Raw genomic sequence first — 18,626 nt, 5'->3', positions numbered from 1 at the left:
ATGAGCAAGAAGAAAAAGTGCAGAGCGTGATTTCTTACCATTTGTGTTTATGCAGCTACGGGGAGCATCATTATCATTAGGTAAACAATTTAATTCTGTCCTATTTTAAGGATGTTGTTACTGTGTCGTTACCAGGCTGGCTTCGGGCTACTTTCTGATAGCTGTGATTTTTATTCAAGCACGAATGTCGATAGCCGTGATGTCATCCAGTTAATGAGGTTGGGCCATTCCCTAATCTAAAACAAATAAATAGGATATAATTTACAACCGAGTGCTTGACTCTGGGAGGTTTTCTGCACAGTTTATTATTAACACATTTTTAAATAAAATATAAACACACCATATCCAGTTTAAATACATCGTTTCCCATTTAATTAGGTAGTAATCCATATCGTTTTCAAAGGAACAATGTTCCTCCACTGTGCCAAACAGTTCAGCAAAAAAAATTGAGAAATATCTGGGTGGCAACCAACTCTTGGAGCCTGCATCCTCGGGGGCTGGCTGTAGAGTGATTGACATACTATCGAACCATAGAATGGGCAAAGGGCTACGGAGGAGAGCCAACCGGGAGAGAGGGGTGGGTTTTGGACCACCGGAGTGCATCTGACTTGTGGAGAAAATGACAGCCCAGCTCACTGAGGCTTTGAGAGGGTGACTGCTCACTGTTGGCTCAGTGCTGACAGTGGTTATCACTCAAAAGCAAACCTCCCCTTTCGCTCTTTCTTCCTCCTTTCTTCGAAATACAGAAGAATTGATTCCAGCGCCGCTTATCTGGATGAATTACTTTGTCTTAGTGGCGTGCCAAGAATTCAAGAGAGAGAGAGAGAGAGGAAGGGGGAAACTCTCCAGGATATAACTTTATAGAAAAAAAACGCCGAGGGGCTGTGAATATACTTCCTGTGTTTGACAGGAGGATGGAGGGAAGCCTTCAAACTTAAGCCCACTGTTTCGTCTTTCCCTTGTAGCTATTCGTTTTTAAGGGGGAGGGGAACCATATTTTGTTTTCCGGCCCCTTTTTGAGAGATTTACCGAGGATTCGGAAGAGGCACCAGTTTGGACCATTCTACCAAAGATGTGTGATATGATTTCAGAGCAGTCGACTGAGAAAATCGGCAGAATGAAAAAGTTGAGAAGAACTTTGTCTGAAAGTTTCAGTCGTTTGGGTGAGTTTATTGATTACTGAAGCTTTTGATCTTTTTAATCACTTTGTGAAATGTCACACTTAGTTTCGCTTTCTGAGAAGTGTTCATTATTAGGTTTTAAAATGTCCATTGACTGTTAGGTTTTTTTCTGTCTCCCTTTTAAAGAGGAACACTTTCACCAGGGTAAAGCTAGCTGGCGCAGTTAGCACAGTCTTCGCTTCTGTGCAGTACTGTACTGGTTGTACAAGGAAAGCTGCTGATGTACTTCAACATAGAAGAAACCTCAAATGCTCAGAACTGTTTTCTGTGTATACTCTAATCTTGCAGTATCGTTAATAAAATGGTTTTTATTAGATAAAACATTTGTGTAGAAGACCTTATTTTATTCTTGAATTAATCCGAATGGAGGTTTTCTAAAAGCTCTGCTTTGCCTATGTAGGTAATGGGGATAATGAGTTTAAGTACTAGGATTATTGGGAATTTACTTACAAGCTAGGCATTAATTTATGTTTCTGTTTTTTTTTGTTTTAAGCCTTGAAGAAAGATGACAATAACTTTGATGAGGTAAGATACACGGTTTAGATAAACGTGTTCAGGTACTTTTGTTTGCAGTGATTAGTGTTGAGGAAGTAAGTTTTTCTTTTGGGAGGTTGTGTGAGATGTTATCCTTGTGTTATCTAGATCAAACTCTTTTAGTAGTTTGAAGCCATATTAAGTGAATTCTTGGAGGATTTTTTTTGTTATTTAGCATCCTCCCATCTTTTAGTTTTTGGGCATGTTTAATGTCATAATTTGGTCAATTTGAATATATTTTATAAATCAGTGTATTTCTTATCTTTGTACAATAATCAGTGAATTGGAAAGTTTTATGTTTCTGGACTAGCCTGATTTGCAGATGACAATATTGGTGCTGCGCATTCTGAGACCTGTGATGAGTGAGGGTTTATAGAATTGATTGTGGGTGAAGCTAGGATCAGATGTCAACTGATTAATATAAACAAGACATTTTGAAAGCCTATCAGGAAACTGGGTACTTCAGTATGTCCTGTACATGTTTGCTGTCCTTTTTTTCTAGGAGCACAACAGGTTGAAAAACGCTTCTGAAATAAAAGCTCTTGTAGCAGAAATATTGGGATTTCAACCATCTGATACAATTATCACTACACCTCCTTTGGACAATAAAATTTTCAAAATGACCATGTCAAAATATATCTAGGCATTTATTTCATCCCTTGTTTTAATAATAACCACTTGTTTACTCAATGTGAATAAATATTTTAATAGGAAAGGATCAAGAATTTTCACTAAATCCCCAGGCAAGAGCAAAATATGTCCTCTTTCTTGAATAGAATGCAAGTTATGGCAACATTTTTCTTGTAAATGAATACAATCTTATTGTGAATACCTGGAATTAGGAGCACTAATAATGAAGGCACTAATCAGTAGAAAATATTACATGGTTGGGTTTAATTGTGACTTTTTAAATTGCACAAATATGCTATATCAACATAATTTATTGAATGATGTAGTGCCTAAACTGTAGGCATGAGAATAGCATTAATGAATTTGTGCCTTGTGAAGGTGGCTTATGGTACTCTCTCTCCTTACATTTATTTCTGGAATTTATGTCCACTGAGACAGGATTCAAACATATTTATCTGTTCTCTGGGAACTTTGTGACTTTTTCCTGCATAGGGGTTAAAGAAGGCACATAAATAGCATCTGTTTGGAGTGATGACAGCCCTAGAGTGATGAGGTTGTCAGTAGATGCCTAGTTTACAGAGGCAAAACCTGATACCAGATCCAGGCAGGTCTGCAGTACTCCAAGGTAATAATGATTGATCAGTAACCTTGGTCTGTTAATGGAATCTGGAAGGCTAGCCATATTTCTTTGAGGCTGAATTCTTTGTTCTTTGCTCTAGATAACCCTGAACCTTTGTGATCTAAATAGATGTCTTGATTACTGGCATTCATATAATTGCCAGCTCTTTTGGATTTCTGAGTTTTAGTTTCATTATGGTATTGGGTGCATGATCAAAACATATTTCATTTCATTTGGTTTTGTTATCGTTAAAATATGTAGTTGGTGATTCGGGTCATCATTGGAATAAATAGTCCTAATGATCTGAAATAATGACCTCTTCATTTGTGACATAATTCAAATTGGTTTTAGATGCAAAACCTGTCCAACGCTCAATTTATAATGTCCCTTTAACAAGCATTATTATTGTAGCTCTATTAATAGCTCTAATGTTCCAGATGTTTCACATTATAAATGATCAAACTCATTGAAATATCACACCTAATTTATCACATGTAAATTAAATTCAAATTTGAATCTGACTCCTATGAAGTTGCAAAACTTAATATGTAAGGTTACATTTTTGTCTAAGAAATGTTGCACTGAAAGATTTTTTTATTAGCACTCTGCTGCAAATCCACAAAAAAACATTGAACGAAGTGTTGCTTTTTTGCCAGTCAAAATTTTGCATTGTTTGACAATGGAATGTTGCACCAGATGTTTCTCTACAATTTCTTCAGCTGGTAATTGTGAAATGACTTAGGGTAAAATTTGTGTTTTGAGAAATGTTAGGATAGGCCCAGGGTTGATTTGCCTCAATATTTTATTGGTATGTCTTTTTTAAGTTACTATCTTTGCAAACTTGTTAAACAGCAATCAGTGCTGGAAACTGCCCCATCTGTCCACTCATTCAAATAATAAGCTGTTGTTGAATCAGTATGAAGCAAGCAATGTGTTTAAACCTAGTGCAATATTTAGAGGTAGTAATCAGTATTACATACAAATTAGCACTGATTTCCTTCTTTTGTTTGATAGAGGTGGAAGTAGTGTCTCCTTTTTTCAGTGAGCAAACCAGAGACCACAAAATAGTAATTGGTATTTCAGATCAGGTACGTTCTTAGTTCACGTGACAATGATCTGTGATGCATTCAAGGGAAAAAAAACCTTCAAAACAAAGCTGTTCTTGGTTTAGTATGTGAAAACTATGCCAATCTGGACAGTATGAAATATGTACCACTTCAAGGTCTTGCACTTGGTGATTATAGCAACTTCCAATTGAAAATGACTGTCAAAAGAAACAGAAATGGAGTGGAAAATATCCAACTTTTTACATAGCTTTGTTAGTATATTAATGTGTTTTTATATGGCAAGCTATGAATGCAGCATGAAGAAATTCAGCTAGATGTATACTTGCCCACATGTCTGTGTTGGAGTGCAGAATATTTGGCTGGAGAATTTAAATTATCATGTACCTTTTGAGCCTCCACAGTGAATGGGTATTAGTAAAATAAGTTTGTTTTATTGTTTCAACATTTGGTAGCCATTATAATTTTTAAATAAAAGGCCCATGTCAACAATACCTTTTTTTTTAATGTTGTGAAGAACCTAAGCTGTGGTATCAAGTTGTCTGCATGTTGAGAGTTTCCTTTGGAAAAGATGACTGACCCATTTAAAACTTCAGGCATGCTTTGGAGTAGTGTACTGTAGAATTTTGTATTGATGGTTGGGGGAGTATCTTTATACAAGTTTCACTGTATAGAAGGATGGTTTGGGTGGGATACTTGCATGATTTCTCAGTCAATTAAGTGTTATTAGTACGTGGAGGACATTGGACTTAAAATCTTGGTATGCTACGAAAAGCAGTTGGTATAATGAAGGAAGTTATTATTTTTGAAATGTGATTAAAGTCATGACCGCTACAATGGTGTTTCACCTATTTTTCAATTATCTCTACTTGATCATTTGTTCTAGAATACTGAAATAATAATCAAAAATATTGAACGACAATAGTTTCCTCCTTTCCACAAATAGACAGACTGACTGACTGACTGACTGACTGACTGAGGTGTGTCTTGAACAGTCTGGGTACACTCTCTCAACTCCCTGTAGAAACTCCAGCTCTGCAATTGGAGGTTCCCACAAGCCTGGAATGAGTAGCTCTGAAGCAGCATTGGAGAAATTGTGTGCAGTGCAACAAATAGGTTACACAAATTAAAAGGAGTTGCTTGAGAGAGTTTGCTATTAGTCACTTTGATAGTACATAATGTAGGTATGTCTGAGGGGAGGAGGGAAAACACAAACACCCATGCTGCTGAAGGTTTTATCCTGCACTCACCAGGAGAGATGCAAGAATGCCATATTTCCAAGAGCAAAAACGTATTCTGGATGAAAGAAGGGTGCTGATTGGCTAGTTAAGCTTGGTTATAGGTGTTGGCCATGGAGAACAGTTCCTTGGGCTGTTTGTTCTTTTCTCATTTAGAATTAAATGAAAATTCTTGACCTGTTTCCCCTCCCTGCAGAGGATGGGTCCCTGCATATAAATATATGCAGTGTCCCAGCAAGCAATGTGAATCATATGGCTAATTCTGCATCCTTGCAAACTAAGGGATCAGACTGGAAGAAAAGGCATGCAATGCTGTGATTTAATGGTAGGGCAAAAGATCAGGAAAGTATGAAATATAGTGAGGGGGAAGAATTGGAGCATTAGGGGAAAGCTAGGAAAATGTTCAATGGGGTGTGGATTTAAATACTATGGGGGAAAATGTGTTGGGAAGGTTTTAATCTGACTAAAGGCTGACTAGCTCGATGGCCTGCAATCTAGAGTACAAGAAGTGGCTGCAGGATAACGAGATACATTTGAATATAATCTTGCAAAGTTCCCTAAACTCTGGAAAGATTGCAGTGAATTGGAAAACTGCAAATGTAACAACTCAATTCAAGACAGGAGTAAGATGAAAAGCAGGAAGCTGTACTCTAGTGAGCCTAATATCTGGCCAGAGGGAGCATTTATTGTTTCAAAGCAGTGGCAGGCAGAATGTTTAGATAATCCCTGTGCAATCAAGCACACTCAACTTGTTTGTTTGTTTTTGTCAATTTGTTTGTTATTTGAGGAAGTAGATGACTGAGGGGTAATGAGTAAATGTTGATGGAGTCTTGTTGACCTAATGAGGCCTAGAGAGACCTGTGCTGACTTTTTATTTTCAACGATGACCCATTGAATCTAATGCCAGTCAAACATTGGCAAGGCCATCAGTGCACCTTCCCTTGGAAAGCAGACCCCAAGGATGGAAGTCCTGCCCAGTGATAGAGGGGGTTGTCATCCATAAGTGGTGGTTATTTGGCATTCAGATAAGAAAGCAGAATGTGAAGAGCAGAGAGTCGATGTTTCAGGCATAAGCCCTTCAGGAAGGCCAGGATAGGGGTTGGCAGAAGGTAGCTGTGAAAACGATAGGTAGATGGGGGTGGGGGGTGATGATAGGGTGGATTGGATACATGAGGAGGAAGATGGATAGGTAGGTCAATTCAAGAGGGCGGTGCTGAGTTGGAGGGCTGGATCTGGGATGGGGGGGGGAGGTGAGATCAGGGAACCGTTGAAGTTGACATTGCTGTGTGGTTGGAGGGTCCCAAGATGGAAGATGACCAATTATTCCTCCGGTTTCTGGCTTGGATTTGGTAGTGGACGTGGCCCTGGACTTGTATGACCTTGGCGGAGTGGTGGTGGTGGTGGGGAAAGTTGGTTGGCCACGGGGGGGGGGGTGGTGTGTGTCCGCCATGTTATGTCGGTGTGCGTCCTGTCCCTCTAATGTAGAGGCGACAGTAGATGTGGTGTACGGAATGTGCAGGACAATCTCTGCCTGATGTGGAAGGCCCCTATGGGACCCCAGATGGAGGGGATGGGGAGCGATAGGTGGAGGTTTGACAGCCCTTGCCGTGGCAAGATAAGGTACCAGGAGTGGAGGCTGGGTTGCTGGGGGGAATGGACCTAACAAGAGTTGCAGAGGGAATGGTCTCTGCGGAATGCTGATTGGGCTGGGGAGGGAAATATATCTCTGGGGTCTGATTTGTGGATGGTGGAAATGGCAGAGGATAATGCTTGTATCCGGAAATTAGTGAGGTGCAAGGTGAGGACAGGGAAGGTTCTATCCTCCTTATGGTGGAGAAGTGGTGTTCAAGGGCAGAGGTGTGAATAATGGAGATGTGCTGGAGGGCATCGTTGATCATGTGGGAGGAGAAATTGTGGTCCTTGAAATGAGGCCAACTGGGATGTCCTGGATGGCCAGTTGCTCCTCCTGGGAGCAGATACGGTGGAGGAATTGAGTAAGGGATAATGTTTTTACAGGAAGGTGGGATAGGAGGTGGCGTAGACCAGGTAGCAGTGGGAATTTGTGGGTTTGAAGTAGATGGCCATGTTGAGTCGGTCTCCATCTCTGAGGCCTGACTCTAAGCCACCCAATGACTGGACGAAGAGTGCCTCATCTTCAGCCTTGGGACCCTTCAACCACACAGCATTGATGTCGACTCTACTAGCTTCCCTTTGTCTCCCCTCTCTCCCACCTCATCCCAGATCCAACCCTCCAAACTGGCATTGCCCTCTTGAACTGTCCATCTTCCTTGCCCACACATCTGCTCTACCTTCCCCATAAACCTGTCACCATCACCGTCACCCCCACTCCCACCTTCCTATTTATGTCACAGCCACCACCTCTCTCTTCACTCCAACCTTCCTAATGAAGGGCTTATTCCCAAAAAAAACAGCTGCTCTCATGGAGTTTGTTCCTTTTCATTCCAGGTTGAAAAATGAAAATTTAAAGTGGGATGATAATCAGAAAACCACTGTCAGTGTTGTAAAACCCATCTCGTTCATTTAATGGCCTTGTAAAAAGGTGTTGAAGATCACTATCCGGCTTGTGTGCAACTCCAGATCTATAGCATTGTCACTGGCTTTTAACTGACCTCAAATAATTCCTCAAATCTGCACTCCCCTCTGACCTATCACTATATTCTCCCCCCACCCACCCCTCCGCATCTACCTAACGCCTTCCCAGCTACCTTCACCCCTCCACCCTCCTATTTATCTCAGCCCCCTTCTACCCCTCCCCCCCCCACCTTCCTGATGAATGACTTATGCCTGAAATTTTGATTCTCCTGCTCCTTGGATGCTGCCTGACCTGCTGTACTTTTCCAGCACCACACTTTTTGACTCTGATACCCAACATCTGCAGTTCCTAATGTTTGGGACAGGAAGGTCAACCAGGAACACTGTTGTCCCAGGTGCTCTACTCTAGTGGAGTTGGGAAAATGAAGGAATGTGGGTATAGTATCATCCTGCCTAAACAAGTGCCCTCCTGCTTCCAAACTCACCATTTATGGGAGCAAAAGATCACATTCTTTATGAATTTGTATTTCTAAAAGGTCTTTGGCATGTAAAGAGTCTATATCCAAATATTTGATCCAATATAGTAAACAAATATATTCTGCAATGGGAGCTGACTGACTGATAGCAAAAAGCATTGCGCTAAATGGATCACTTTCAAATTGAAGACCATCTAATGGAGTGTCACAGGGCTAAGTGCTGAAGCCTCGACTATTTAAGATTGATTATTAATGACTATTCTATTCACATTTACTGCTATGATAATGGTTAGAAAAACGATGTGTTAGGATCCAAAGTATCCTAAAGGATAGGTAAAATGAGTGGGCAAATATTTGGTAAGTTATGGGAAATATGAAGTTGTTCACTTTGGACAAAATAGAAAAGCACAATACTTATTTAGAGGCTACAAAGGACCTGGGTACCCTTTTGTATGTGAAGTGCAAAAGGTCAGAATGCAGGGAAAGTAAGTAATTAGAAAATGAAATGGTGACCTTGGTTGCAAGAGGATAGTGAAAAAGTAGAGAAGTCTGTCTTTTTTTTCTGTTGCAATTGCGTATGAGGCACTGGTGTGACCACATCTGGATGTGTTGTCATTTTGGTGATTTTAAGGTGGGATTTACTTCCATTGTAAGCAGTTCAGAGAAAGCTTCCTCTTGATAAGGAAATTATTGTGTAATGAAAGCTTGTGCAATTTGAGGCTTAATGGAGTTAGAAAAAATGAGTAATATTACTGAAATAGTTTAAATCTTAAGGAGGCTTGACATGATCAATTTTGAAATGTCTTCCCCTTCTCGGGGAATCTAGGACTAGAGAGTAATCTTCAAATTAAGAGTACTCCTATTTTAGATAAGTTAAGAATTTATTTCCGAAGGGTCACTTCCTCATGAACAGTGAGGGTGGAATCACTGAGTGGATGTTAAGCGGAGTTAGACATATTTTTGTCAAAGAAGTCCAGGGTTATTGGGGTTGGGTGTAGTTAGAAGAAAATGGAGTTAAAGACTCACTCAAATCAACCATGATGATATTGGACGACAGCAAATGTGGGCCTCTGACAACTCTTCGTTGAGACTATTATAAAAGTAACTTTTTGACAGCTTGAAACAATCTCACTTTCTTATTTGCAACAAGATAACTTCAATAGTACAAATTCTATCGGTTTAAAATGCTCGTTGTTTTTTGCACTGTTGTCCTCGTGTTCCTTGCTTTAGAGACCAATACCATTTACATGTCTTTTTGAAGTAATTTTTGGGATGTAGTTTTGTTTTTGCCTCACTAATTCAGGAGTTGAAGTACAAAGTCTAAGTTCAGCTTAAAACAGATTTAAACCAGCCTTCTAGAAATGGGTATTGAGCAGTCTGCTCCAAAGCCAAAAAACAGATTGAGGCCTTGGGCTTTTTAAAGTTAGAACAATAGAAGCAGCCTGAATGGGTCGGATCAGGCTCCCACAGAACAAGGACTTATAGTTTTTGCTTTCAGCAATTGCTGGGGTCTTGAAGCTGGATGTGGAAGCTCTGATTCCTCTGTCTGCTATAGCTAAATGTTTCCTGCTCCTGGAATTGCATGCAAGACTATATCTATTTTACTGAATTTGCCTTTGCAAGGGTGTGGTTATGAGATATTACTATATTGGAATAGTTAGTGTTGAGTAGTTGTTAATCTATTATTCTGTTAAGTTTTCTACAAGTTGTTATTGCACTTCTTAATTTTGTTGTATTTTTAACTATGGTGCATGAGTAAAGCATGTTTTGCTTCCAGACTAGTAGCTTGATCAATTGCATTTTAGATGCAATTCAACACCTGGCACCCAACTTTTAAAATCACCAGGTTGGAGTCTAGGCCAACTTAATATGTTGTAAGGGGCTTTGGTCTGTTCAAACAATACTGATTGTCCAAACAAAAGTTTGCTGAAAGTATTAAGTGAAATTCCAGGTTTGATAAATGTCCAGTCACTCTTTTATTTACAATGGTTTTTCAAACACATTTTTGAAAACAGGAAATAGCTGTTCCTTTCTTTAGCTGCTGGCAAACTTGGCTGTCTTCTAAAAGGAGTTGAGCTTATTCCTAATACAGAATCATTAGATAAGAATTCTTAATTGTAGACTAGTTTGTTTTCCTGTGGAAGTTCAGTACAATGATTTGCCATTTTGTTGTTTTTTTTCAAATGGATCAGCACTTGATTGGCCCTCTTGTTTTAAAGTAATGTTCAGCATGCAGCTACAGCAGTACCTACCTATAAACTTGTGCTTCATTCGGGGTTGCTATCTTAAACATATCAAGAAATTGGTCTTTGGAGCATTATCTGGTAAGTTTGCCACACTGCTCACTTTCATGTCTCTCAATGATAACAAAAAGAACATTGTAAATTGTAGTCGACATAACACATTCTTTGCTATTTCTAAGTCTTTTGTGCACTGTCCCTTGACCACGCTTAAATGTCTTTCAAAATTCTCCGCATTTTTAATCCGTCAATACTCTCACTTCCTGACAAAGTCATTAGGTGAATCTTGCCACCTATCTCATCCACCAAAAAAAAGCAACTTGCTGTTTCTGGAGACATAATCAACCGCAACTATGTTCCTTTTCTTTTTAACAATATTGTAATTGTTGTCAAAAGTCACTTTCTCTTATGTAGTTGACTTTGTCCACTGAATGCATTGTAACTGGAGAGTAGCCAATCTCAATCTTCCAAAGGAGAAAGAATGGCACTGGCGTGCATGGCTTTTTGAAGGTGGGCTGTGAAAGAGGAGGTGCAATGGAGGGATGGTTGCCTTTGCCTGTGGCAACAGCAGACTGTACCCACCCTACTGTTAGACATGATTTCCATGCAGTGACATACCTACCTGCCAGTCACCTTTTCAGAAGTGGCTATAGATGTTATTGGTCACAGTTGTGCGTCATCTGCATGGACACTTGGAGCCAATATGAAAAACATACTGAAAATTCCATTTGTAGTCTGACACCAGTTATAGTGGCATTGAGTTATCAACTGCCACCTAGCAGGAAGTCAGGGTCTCAAAGGTAAGGTGCCCTAGAGTGCCAATCAAGGTAACCCTCCTTGTAGTATGTTTGCTTAAAGCTGCCAATCTTGTACCTGGACTGTTAACCATATATAGGTTGTTTATTTGGAGATGAATTAACAGGATCACTCAGCAGGCATTTACACTCCAAAAAGCCTCATTTGTTGTGATGAGAAAGCACTGCTGCATTCTACTGTATGTTAGACTGTATGCAATGGTTGCAGGTCACATGCTCCACATCCTGATTAGTTGCTCATTATTATGTTTCCTTTTAGTGATATTATTCCAGCTCACCTTTTCCACTGCCACTTTACTTTCCTATTTGTCGATTGATAATGAGATTTTTTGGGTGTGGGGCAAGAGGTTAAGGTGCTGAGTTCGAGGTGTTTGTGCTCCTTCACATGGTGAGATAGTGTTTAAGTCTTTCAAGATTTATTGTGCCAGGCACATTTTAGCCTTTGCAAGAGTTGCTAATTAACTATGCATTGAAAATATTTGTGCCTTTTATAATTGATGGTGAACGCTTCTTAGTACCCATTTCCAGGCATTTACCATTGAACAGTAACACCCTTTTCTAAGATTGCTCATGTTAAAAGATTTGGTTTAGTGATGGACTGTGACTTATTTCCTTTTGAAAGATTGCAGTATGAGATTGTTGGTTCACTGTCTTGGAAACAATTGGTCTTTGAGCTTGGCTACCTAGTATTTTGTCATTGCCAAGGTGTAATTTCCTTGCCCTTCATTGCCCTGGGCAAGTTAACACCAAGTCCAGTAAATACTGGGAGTTCACTTGCTCTCTGCAAATGAAGCTGACTCCATTAAAATTGACACAGCTTTGCTATTTCCCTAACTGACTCCTCCAACTGGAAGTATAATTCAGATGTTTTAAAACAGACATGCTGACTTGTTCCAAAATGGTGTTGGGATGTGTTTTTGATCATAACTAATGGTTGAAATAAAAGTTCTGAATGACTAGATTGCAGATTTTACTTTAATTAATAAGACTTGGGGGTGGATTTGAGAAGAGGACAAGGTATGTGTGTGTGTATGTTTTTGGGTCAGTGATTTTCAGTGCTTATAACAAAGTTGAATTTCAATTTATTTTTAAATGTCTTGTATGAAGCCTGAAGCAGAACAGCTTGCAAGAAAATTTAATTGTCTGGAAAAGTTAGTTCTGTAGCACAGGATATTATATTTCATGTCTAGCTGACGTAGGAAAATAAGTGTAATTTTAAGTACATGATTTATTTCAATGTTTTCCAGATTAATATGCTAACAAAATCTTTACTGATCAGCAATCCCTCAAAGATTGTGATGTGGGCTTTCATGAACAGCAGTCTAACAACTTAATTTTAAGACACTTAATCCAAGTTTTTTTTTTAAAAAAACAACCTTTTCTAGTAGACACGCTGAACTTGTGGTCTGTTATATGTCAATATGATTAAATTTTGACTAAAAAATCTCTTTAGCAACTAAAAGTGGTGCAGTTTTAGGGGGAGGAAGAGTTTAAGGAATGTCAGCACTCCCTTGTGAATATTGCATCAAAAATGTCGGGAATTCAAACTGCAGACCATCTTTCTCCAGTTGTTTGTAGCTTAAACTCAGCCAAGCCTGAGATGCTGCATTTTTCAGTTTGCTTTAATTGTACTTACAACAGTGTTCTCCAATCATGTTGCTCAGTCTAAAATTTTCTTCCTAACTGTCTTTGACCTTTGCATTCTTCATGGAAAGTCCATGTTTTGGTGCAGTTGTTGGATTTGTGACAACAATCCATTCTGTAGTGCAGGTCATTGGTTTACCCATTGAAATGCCAAATGTTCCAGGGCCTTCACAATGCCTGAAGACGAAAGCAAACTGAAGTGAGATGTTTGTGATGGGACTGTCTTTTTAGTTCCCGCCCCCACCCCAAAAAAAAACATCTGAAATGAAAACTGTTTTGGGAATGGTTCTGCAGTTTGGAAAAACGGGTGATCTGACCTCTGTACAACCACAGTGTAAACCACCATGAACAAACAACAAATGAAGTTTTGGTTGTGGATGATTTGGAACCAAGGGGTGTGTGGACACTGCCGCTCTTGTTAATGGTGAGAAGTTGATTGCATGGAGTAGTGATCAATGGTTGACTGACCTTTTTTGTCTGACAATGACCAAGAGGCTTGTTCTTGGATAACTGAGCAGCTTGAAACTGGGAACAAATTAGAGCGAGAGAGAGAAAAATGTTCAATTCCTCCCCAGCATGGGAACAGACTCTGGGGTCTTATTTTAAAAACCCACTGTGAACTTGAAGAAAATCAGTTTCTTTCCTGCAACAGTTGTAAGCTGAAGTTTTTTTATCTGACTAATCAACTTGGCCATCTTGTCTCACCAACCAGTAACACCATCTGGAGAAAGCTGACTGGAGTAACATGCAGGCCAGCAACAGTAGTCATCATTATCATTTGAACAAAAACTGGCAACAAAGCGTACTGAGCTGTCTTTCCAGGTTTCTTCACCTCTGTTTATGAATAATTTGCCCATTTAGTTCGTCTGTATGTAAAAGAGGCTATTTATAATGAGGATTTAAAAAAAAAATTACTGTTATTTCTTGATGGCTTGTAACGTTTAAATATGTAGCTAGACTCTAATTACTTCCAATAAACAGTAAATCTTGTTCAGTACTGAAACCTGGCCCATACTTTTTCAACCTCAATCTGAAAATTGAGTAAATTGGGCAACTTTTTAAAAAACAAAGTTTGTGATGATTGGGAATAGGGGAGCTTCATTTCAAGCTCATTCCCCGGTGAATTGTACTGCAAAGCACAGTGAAATATAAGGAAACCATTTCTCCCCACCTTGTTTTCCCCCTCGCCTCAAAGTTTGCAGTTGATGATATGGGGCACAAAATTGGTATAACATTGTTCTGAGAGGTATTGAACATCAGCAACCACTTTAAATAATATGCTAAATTGAGATGCGCACAAAAATGAATGGTAAGCCATGTTGGGAGAGTTGACTTGGGCTTTGGTTTTAAAAATGTTACGGGTTTGCAGTGCACACTTCGTTAAATTGATGGCACAGCATCCTGAGAGCCATTTTGGAGAGATGAACAGGGTTAATTGCATTGTTTTCAGACTGGAGCCCCATACGAAGTAGTCCAGTTAAATTGATTTCCTTCCTGAATGCATGCTGCTTTTCTTCAGAATTCCAAATGTTTAAATTGTTTGCGATTTTTGGAATGGGAGCATGTGTCCACACATCATTAAATCTGATGACACATGGGCAGGTCCAGACCATCGCTTCTCTTCTCTCGCACAACTCCACAGAGACCTAGAGATGTACAGCATGGAAACAAACCCTTCAGTCCAACTTGTCCATGCCGACCAGATATCCCAACTCAATCTAGTCCTATTTTCCAGCACTTGGCCCATATTCCTCCACGCTTTCTATTCATATGCTTTTAAATGTTGCAATTGTATCAGCCTCCACCACTTCCTCTGGCAGCTCATTCCATACATTTGTCACTCTCTGCGTGAAAAAGTTACCCCATTTTAGGTTCCCTTTATCTTTCCCCTCACCCTAAACTTATGCCCTCCAGTTCTGGACTTCCTCATCCCAGGGAGGAGACTTTGTCTATTTATCCATGCTCCTCATGATTTTATAAATGTGAGGCCACCCCTCAGCCTTCAACGCTCCAGGGAAACCAGACCCAGCCTATTAAACTTCTCCATATGGCTAAAATTCTCCAACCCTGGCAATATCCTTGTAAATCTTATCTGAACCCTTTCAAGTTTCACAATATCTTTCCGATACGAAGGAGACCAGAATTTTATGCAATCATCCAACAGTGGCCTAACAATGTCCTGTACAGCCACAACATGACCTCCCAACTCTTATACTCGATGCTCTGACCAATAAAGGAAAGCATACCAAACACCTTTTTCACTATTCTATCTACGTGCGACTCCACTTTCAAGGAGCTATGAACCTGCACTCCAAGGTCTCTTTGTTCAGCAACACTTCCTAGGACCATACCATTAAGTGCACAGCAGTTCAGGCAGCATCTGAGGAGCTTTGAAATCGACGTTTTGGGCAAAAGCCCTTCAGCAGGAATAAAGGCAGTGAGCCTGAAGCGTGGAGAGATAAGCTAGGGGAGGATGGGGGTGGGGAGAGAGTAGCATAGAGTACAATGGGTGAGTGGGGGAGGAGATGATGAAGGTGATAGGTCAGGGAGGAGAGGGTGGAGTGGATAGGTGGAAAAGGCACTAGGCAGGTCGGACAAGTCCAGACAAGTCATGGGGACAGTGCTGAGCTGGAAGTTTAAAACTAGGATGAGATGGGGGAAGGGGAAATGAGGAAGCTGTTGAAGTCCACGTTGATGCCTTGGGGTTGAAGTGTTCCGAGGCGGAAGATGAGGCGTTCTTCCTCCAGGCGTCTGGTGGTGAGGGAGCGGCGGTGAAGGAGGCCCAGGACCTCCCATGTCCTCGGCAGAGTGGGAGGGGGAGTTGAAATGTTGGGCCACGGGGCGGTGTGGTTGATTGGTGCGGGTGTCTCGGAGATGTTCCCTAAAGCGCTCTGCTAAGAGGCGCCCAGTCTCCCCAATGTAGAGGAGACCGCATCGGGAGCAACGGATACAATAAATGATATTGGTGGATGTGCAGGTAAAACTTTGGATGTGGAAGGCTCCTTTAGGGCCTTGGATAGAGGTGAGGGGGGGGGAGGTGTGGGCACAGGTTTTACAGTTCCTGCGGTGGCAGGGGAAAGTGCCAGGATGGGAGGGTGGGTCGTAGGGGGGCGTGGACCTGACCATGTAGTCATGGAGGGAACGGTCTTTGCGGAAGGCGGAAAGGGGTGGGGAAGGAAATATATCCCTGGTGGTGGGGTCTTTTTGGAGGTGGCGGAAATGTCGGTGGATGATTTGGTTTATGCGAAGGTTTGTAGGGTGGAAGGTGAGCACCAGGGGCATTCTGTCCTTGTTATGGTTGGAGGTGTGGGGTCTGAGGGCGGAGGTGCGGGATGTGGACACGAGATGCGTTGGAGGGCATCTGTAACCACGTGGGAAGGGAAATTGCGGTCTCTAAAGAAGGAGGCCATCTGGTGTGTTCTATGGTGGAACTGGTCCTCCTGAGAGCAGATACGGCGGAGGCGGAGGAATTGGGAATACGGGATGGCATTTTTGCAAGAGGTAGGGTGGGAAGAGGTGTAATCCAGGTAGCTGTGGGAGTCGGTGGGTTTGTAAAAAATGTCAGTGTCAAGTCGGTCGTCACTAATGGAGATGGAGAGGTCCAGGAAGGGGAGGGAGGTGTCAGAGATTGTCCAGGTAAATTTTAGGTCAGGGTGGAATGTGTTGGTGAAGTTAATGAATTGCTCAACCTCCTCGTGGGAGCCCGAGGTGGCGCCAATGCAGTCATCAATGTAGCGGAGGAAGAGGTGGGGAGTGGTGCCAGTGTAATTACGGAAGATCAACTGTTCTACGTAGCCAACAAAGAGACAGGCATAGCTGGGGCCCATACGTGTGCCCATGGCTACCCCTTTGGTCTGGAGGAAGTGGGAGGATTCAAAGGAGAAATTGTTAAGGGTAAGGACCAGTTCGGCCAAACAAATGAGTGTCGGTGGACGGGTACTGTTGGGGACGTCTGGAGAAGAAGAAACTGAGGGCTTGGAGGCCCTGGTCATGGCGGATGGAGGTGTAGAGAGATTGGATATCCATGGTGAAGATGAGGCATTGGGGGCCAGGGAAACAGAAGTCTTGGAGGAGGTGGAGGGCGTGGGTGGTGTCTCGAACATATGTGGGGAGTTTCTGGACTGGGGGGATAGGACAGTGTCGAGGTAGGTAGAGATGAGTTCAGTGGGGCGGGAGCATGCTGAGACAATGGGTCGGCCAGGGTGGTCAGGCTTGTGGATCTTAGGAAGGAGGTAGAACCGGGCAGTGCGGGGTTCCTGGACTATGAGGTTGGAAGCTGTGGGTGGGAGATTTCCTGAGGTGATGAGGTTCTGTATGGTCTGGGAGATGATGGTTTGGTGATGGGGGAGTGGGGTCATGGTCGAGGAGGCAGTAGAAAGAGGTGTCCTTGAGTTGGCGTTTGGCTTCAGCGGTGTAGAGGTCAGTGCGCCAGACTACCACTGCACCCCCTTTATCCGCTGGCTTAATGGTGAGGTTGGGATTGGAGCAGAGGGATTGGGGGGCTGCGCGTTGAGGGTGAGAGATTAGAGTGGGGGAGGGGGATAGACAGGTTGAGGCAGTTAATGTCCTGGCGGCAGTTGGAAATGAAGAGGTCGAGGGCAGGTAATAGGCCAGCGCGGGGTGTCCAGGTGCATGTAGTGTGTTGGAGGTGGGCGAAGGGGTCCTCGGAAGGTGGGCGGGAGTCCTGATTGTGAAAGTAAGCTCGGAGGCGGACGCGTGTCAGCAGAATGCAGGTGAGTGGCGCTGGTGGGGGCGGAAGTGGTGGTGACAACGGAAGTAGGAGTGGCGGAAGTCACTGAGCATGTGGCATCAGCGATGATGTGAGGGCCGGGAGTGGCCATGATGGGGGTGGAAGTGACATCATCAATCAGCGTGGGTGTGGTAGCTGCATCAGCCGCATGGCTAATGGCGTTTCCGAGGCCAGGGGAATCTTCTGGAATGTTTGAGGAGCGCTGGTTATGGCGGTGGGTAGATAAAAGTTTGTTGTACTTACAGTTTTTGATGTTTGAGATGGAGTTGAAATACTGTTTGTTGAGAGTATGAATTCTCCTGAGGATGTAGTACAGAGTGGGTCCTTTGCAATTCTGAGAGAGTGTGGCCCTCAGCTGAGGCAGGGATGACTGTAGAGAGGTTAGGTGCAGGTGCATTGCTGCAAGCGTGGAGCGAATCCTCCCACTTCCTCCAGACCAAAGGGGTAGCCATGGGCACATGTATGGACCCCAGCTATGCCTGTCTCTTTGTTGGCTACGTAGAACAGTTGATCTTCTGTAATTACACTGGCACCACTCCCCACCTCTTCCTCCGCTACATTGATGACTGCATTGGCGCCACCTCGTGCTCCCGCGAGGAGGTTGAGCAATTCATCAACTCACCAACATATTCCACCCTGACCTAAAATTTACCTGGACAATCTCTGACACCTCCCTCCCCTTCCTGGACCTCTCCATCTCCATTAGTGACGACCGACTTGACACTGACATTTTTTACAAACCCACCGACTCCCACAGCTACCTGGATTACACCTCTTCCCACCCTACCTCTTGCAAAAATGCCATCCCGTATTCCCAATTCCTCCGCCTCCGCCGTATCTGCTCTCAGGAGGACCAGTTCCACCATAGAACACACCAGATGG

General features: G+C 42.3%; 1 protein-coding gene across 1 annotated transcript in view; it reads left to right on the top strand.

The window, feature by feature from the left end:
• Nucleotides 1-633: 633 nt before the first annotated feature.
• Nucleotides 634-18,626, top strand: part of cdk14 (cyclin dependent kinase 14) — a 671,765-nt gene continuing 653,772 nt past the window's right edge. The window contains exons 1-2 of the mRNA XM_043690284.2: nt 634-1,163; nt 1,675-1,706. Coding sequence (XP_043546219.2) covers nt 1,073-1,163; nt 1,675-1,706 — 123 coding nt within the window. The 5' untranslated portion in view covers nt 634-1,072. The remainder of the gene's footprint in view (nt 1,164-1,674; nt 1,707-18,626) is intronic.

This window comes from Chiloscyllium plagiosum, unplaced genomic scaffold (genome assembly GCF_037043375.1).
Source record: "Chiloscyllium plagiosum isolate Xiang-an unplaced genomic scaffold, Cpla_swu_hap1 HiC_scaffold_5, whole genome shotgun sequence".
Taxonomy (NCBI): Eukaryota; Metazoa; Chordata; class Chondrichthyes; order Orectolobiformes; family Hemiscylliidae; genus Chiloscyllium; species Chiloscyllium plagiosum.
Note: the sequence above shows the minus strand (reverse complement) of the source record. Positions and strands in the feature narration are given on the sequence as shown.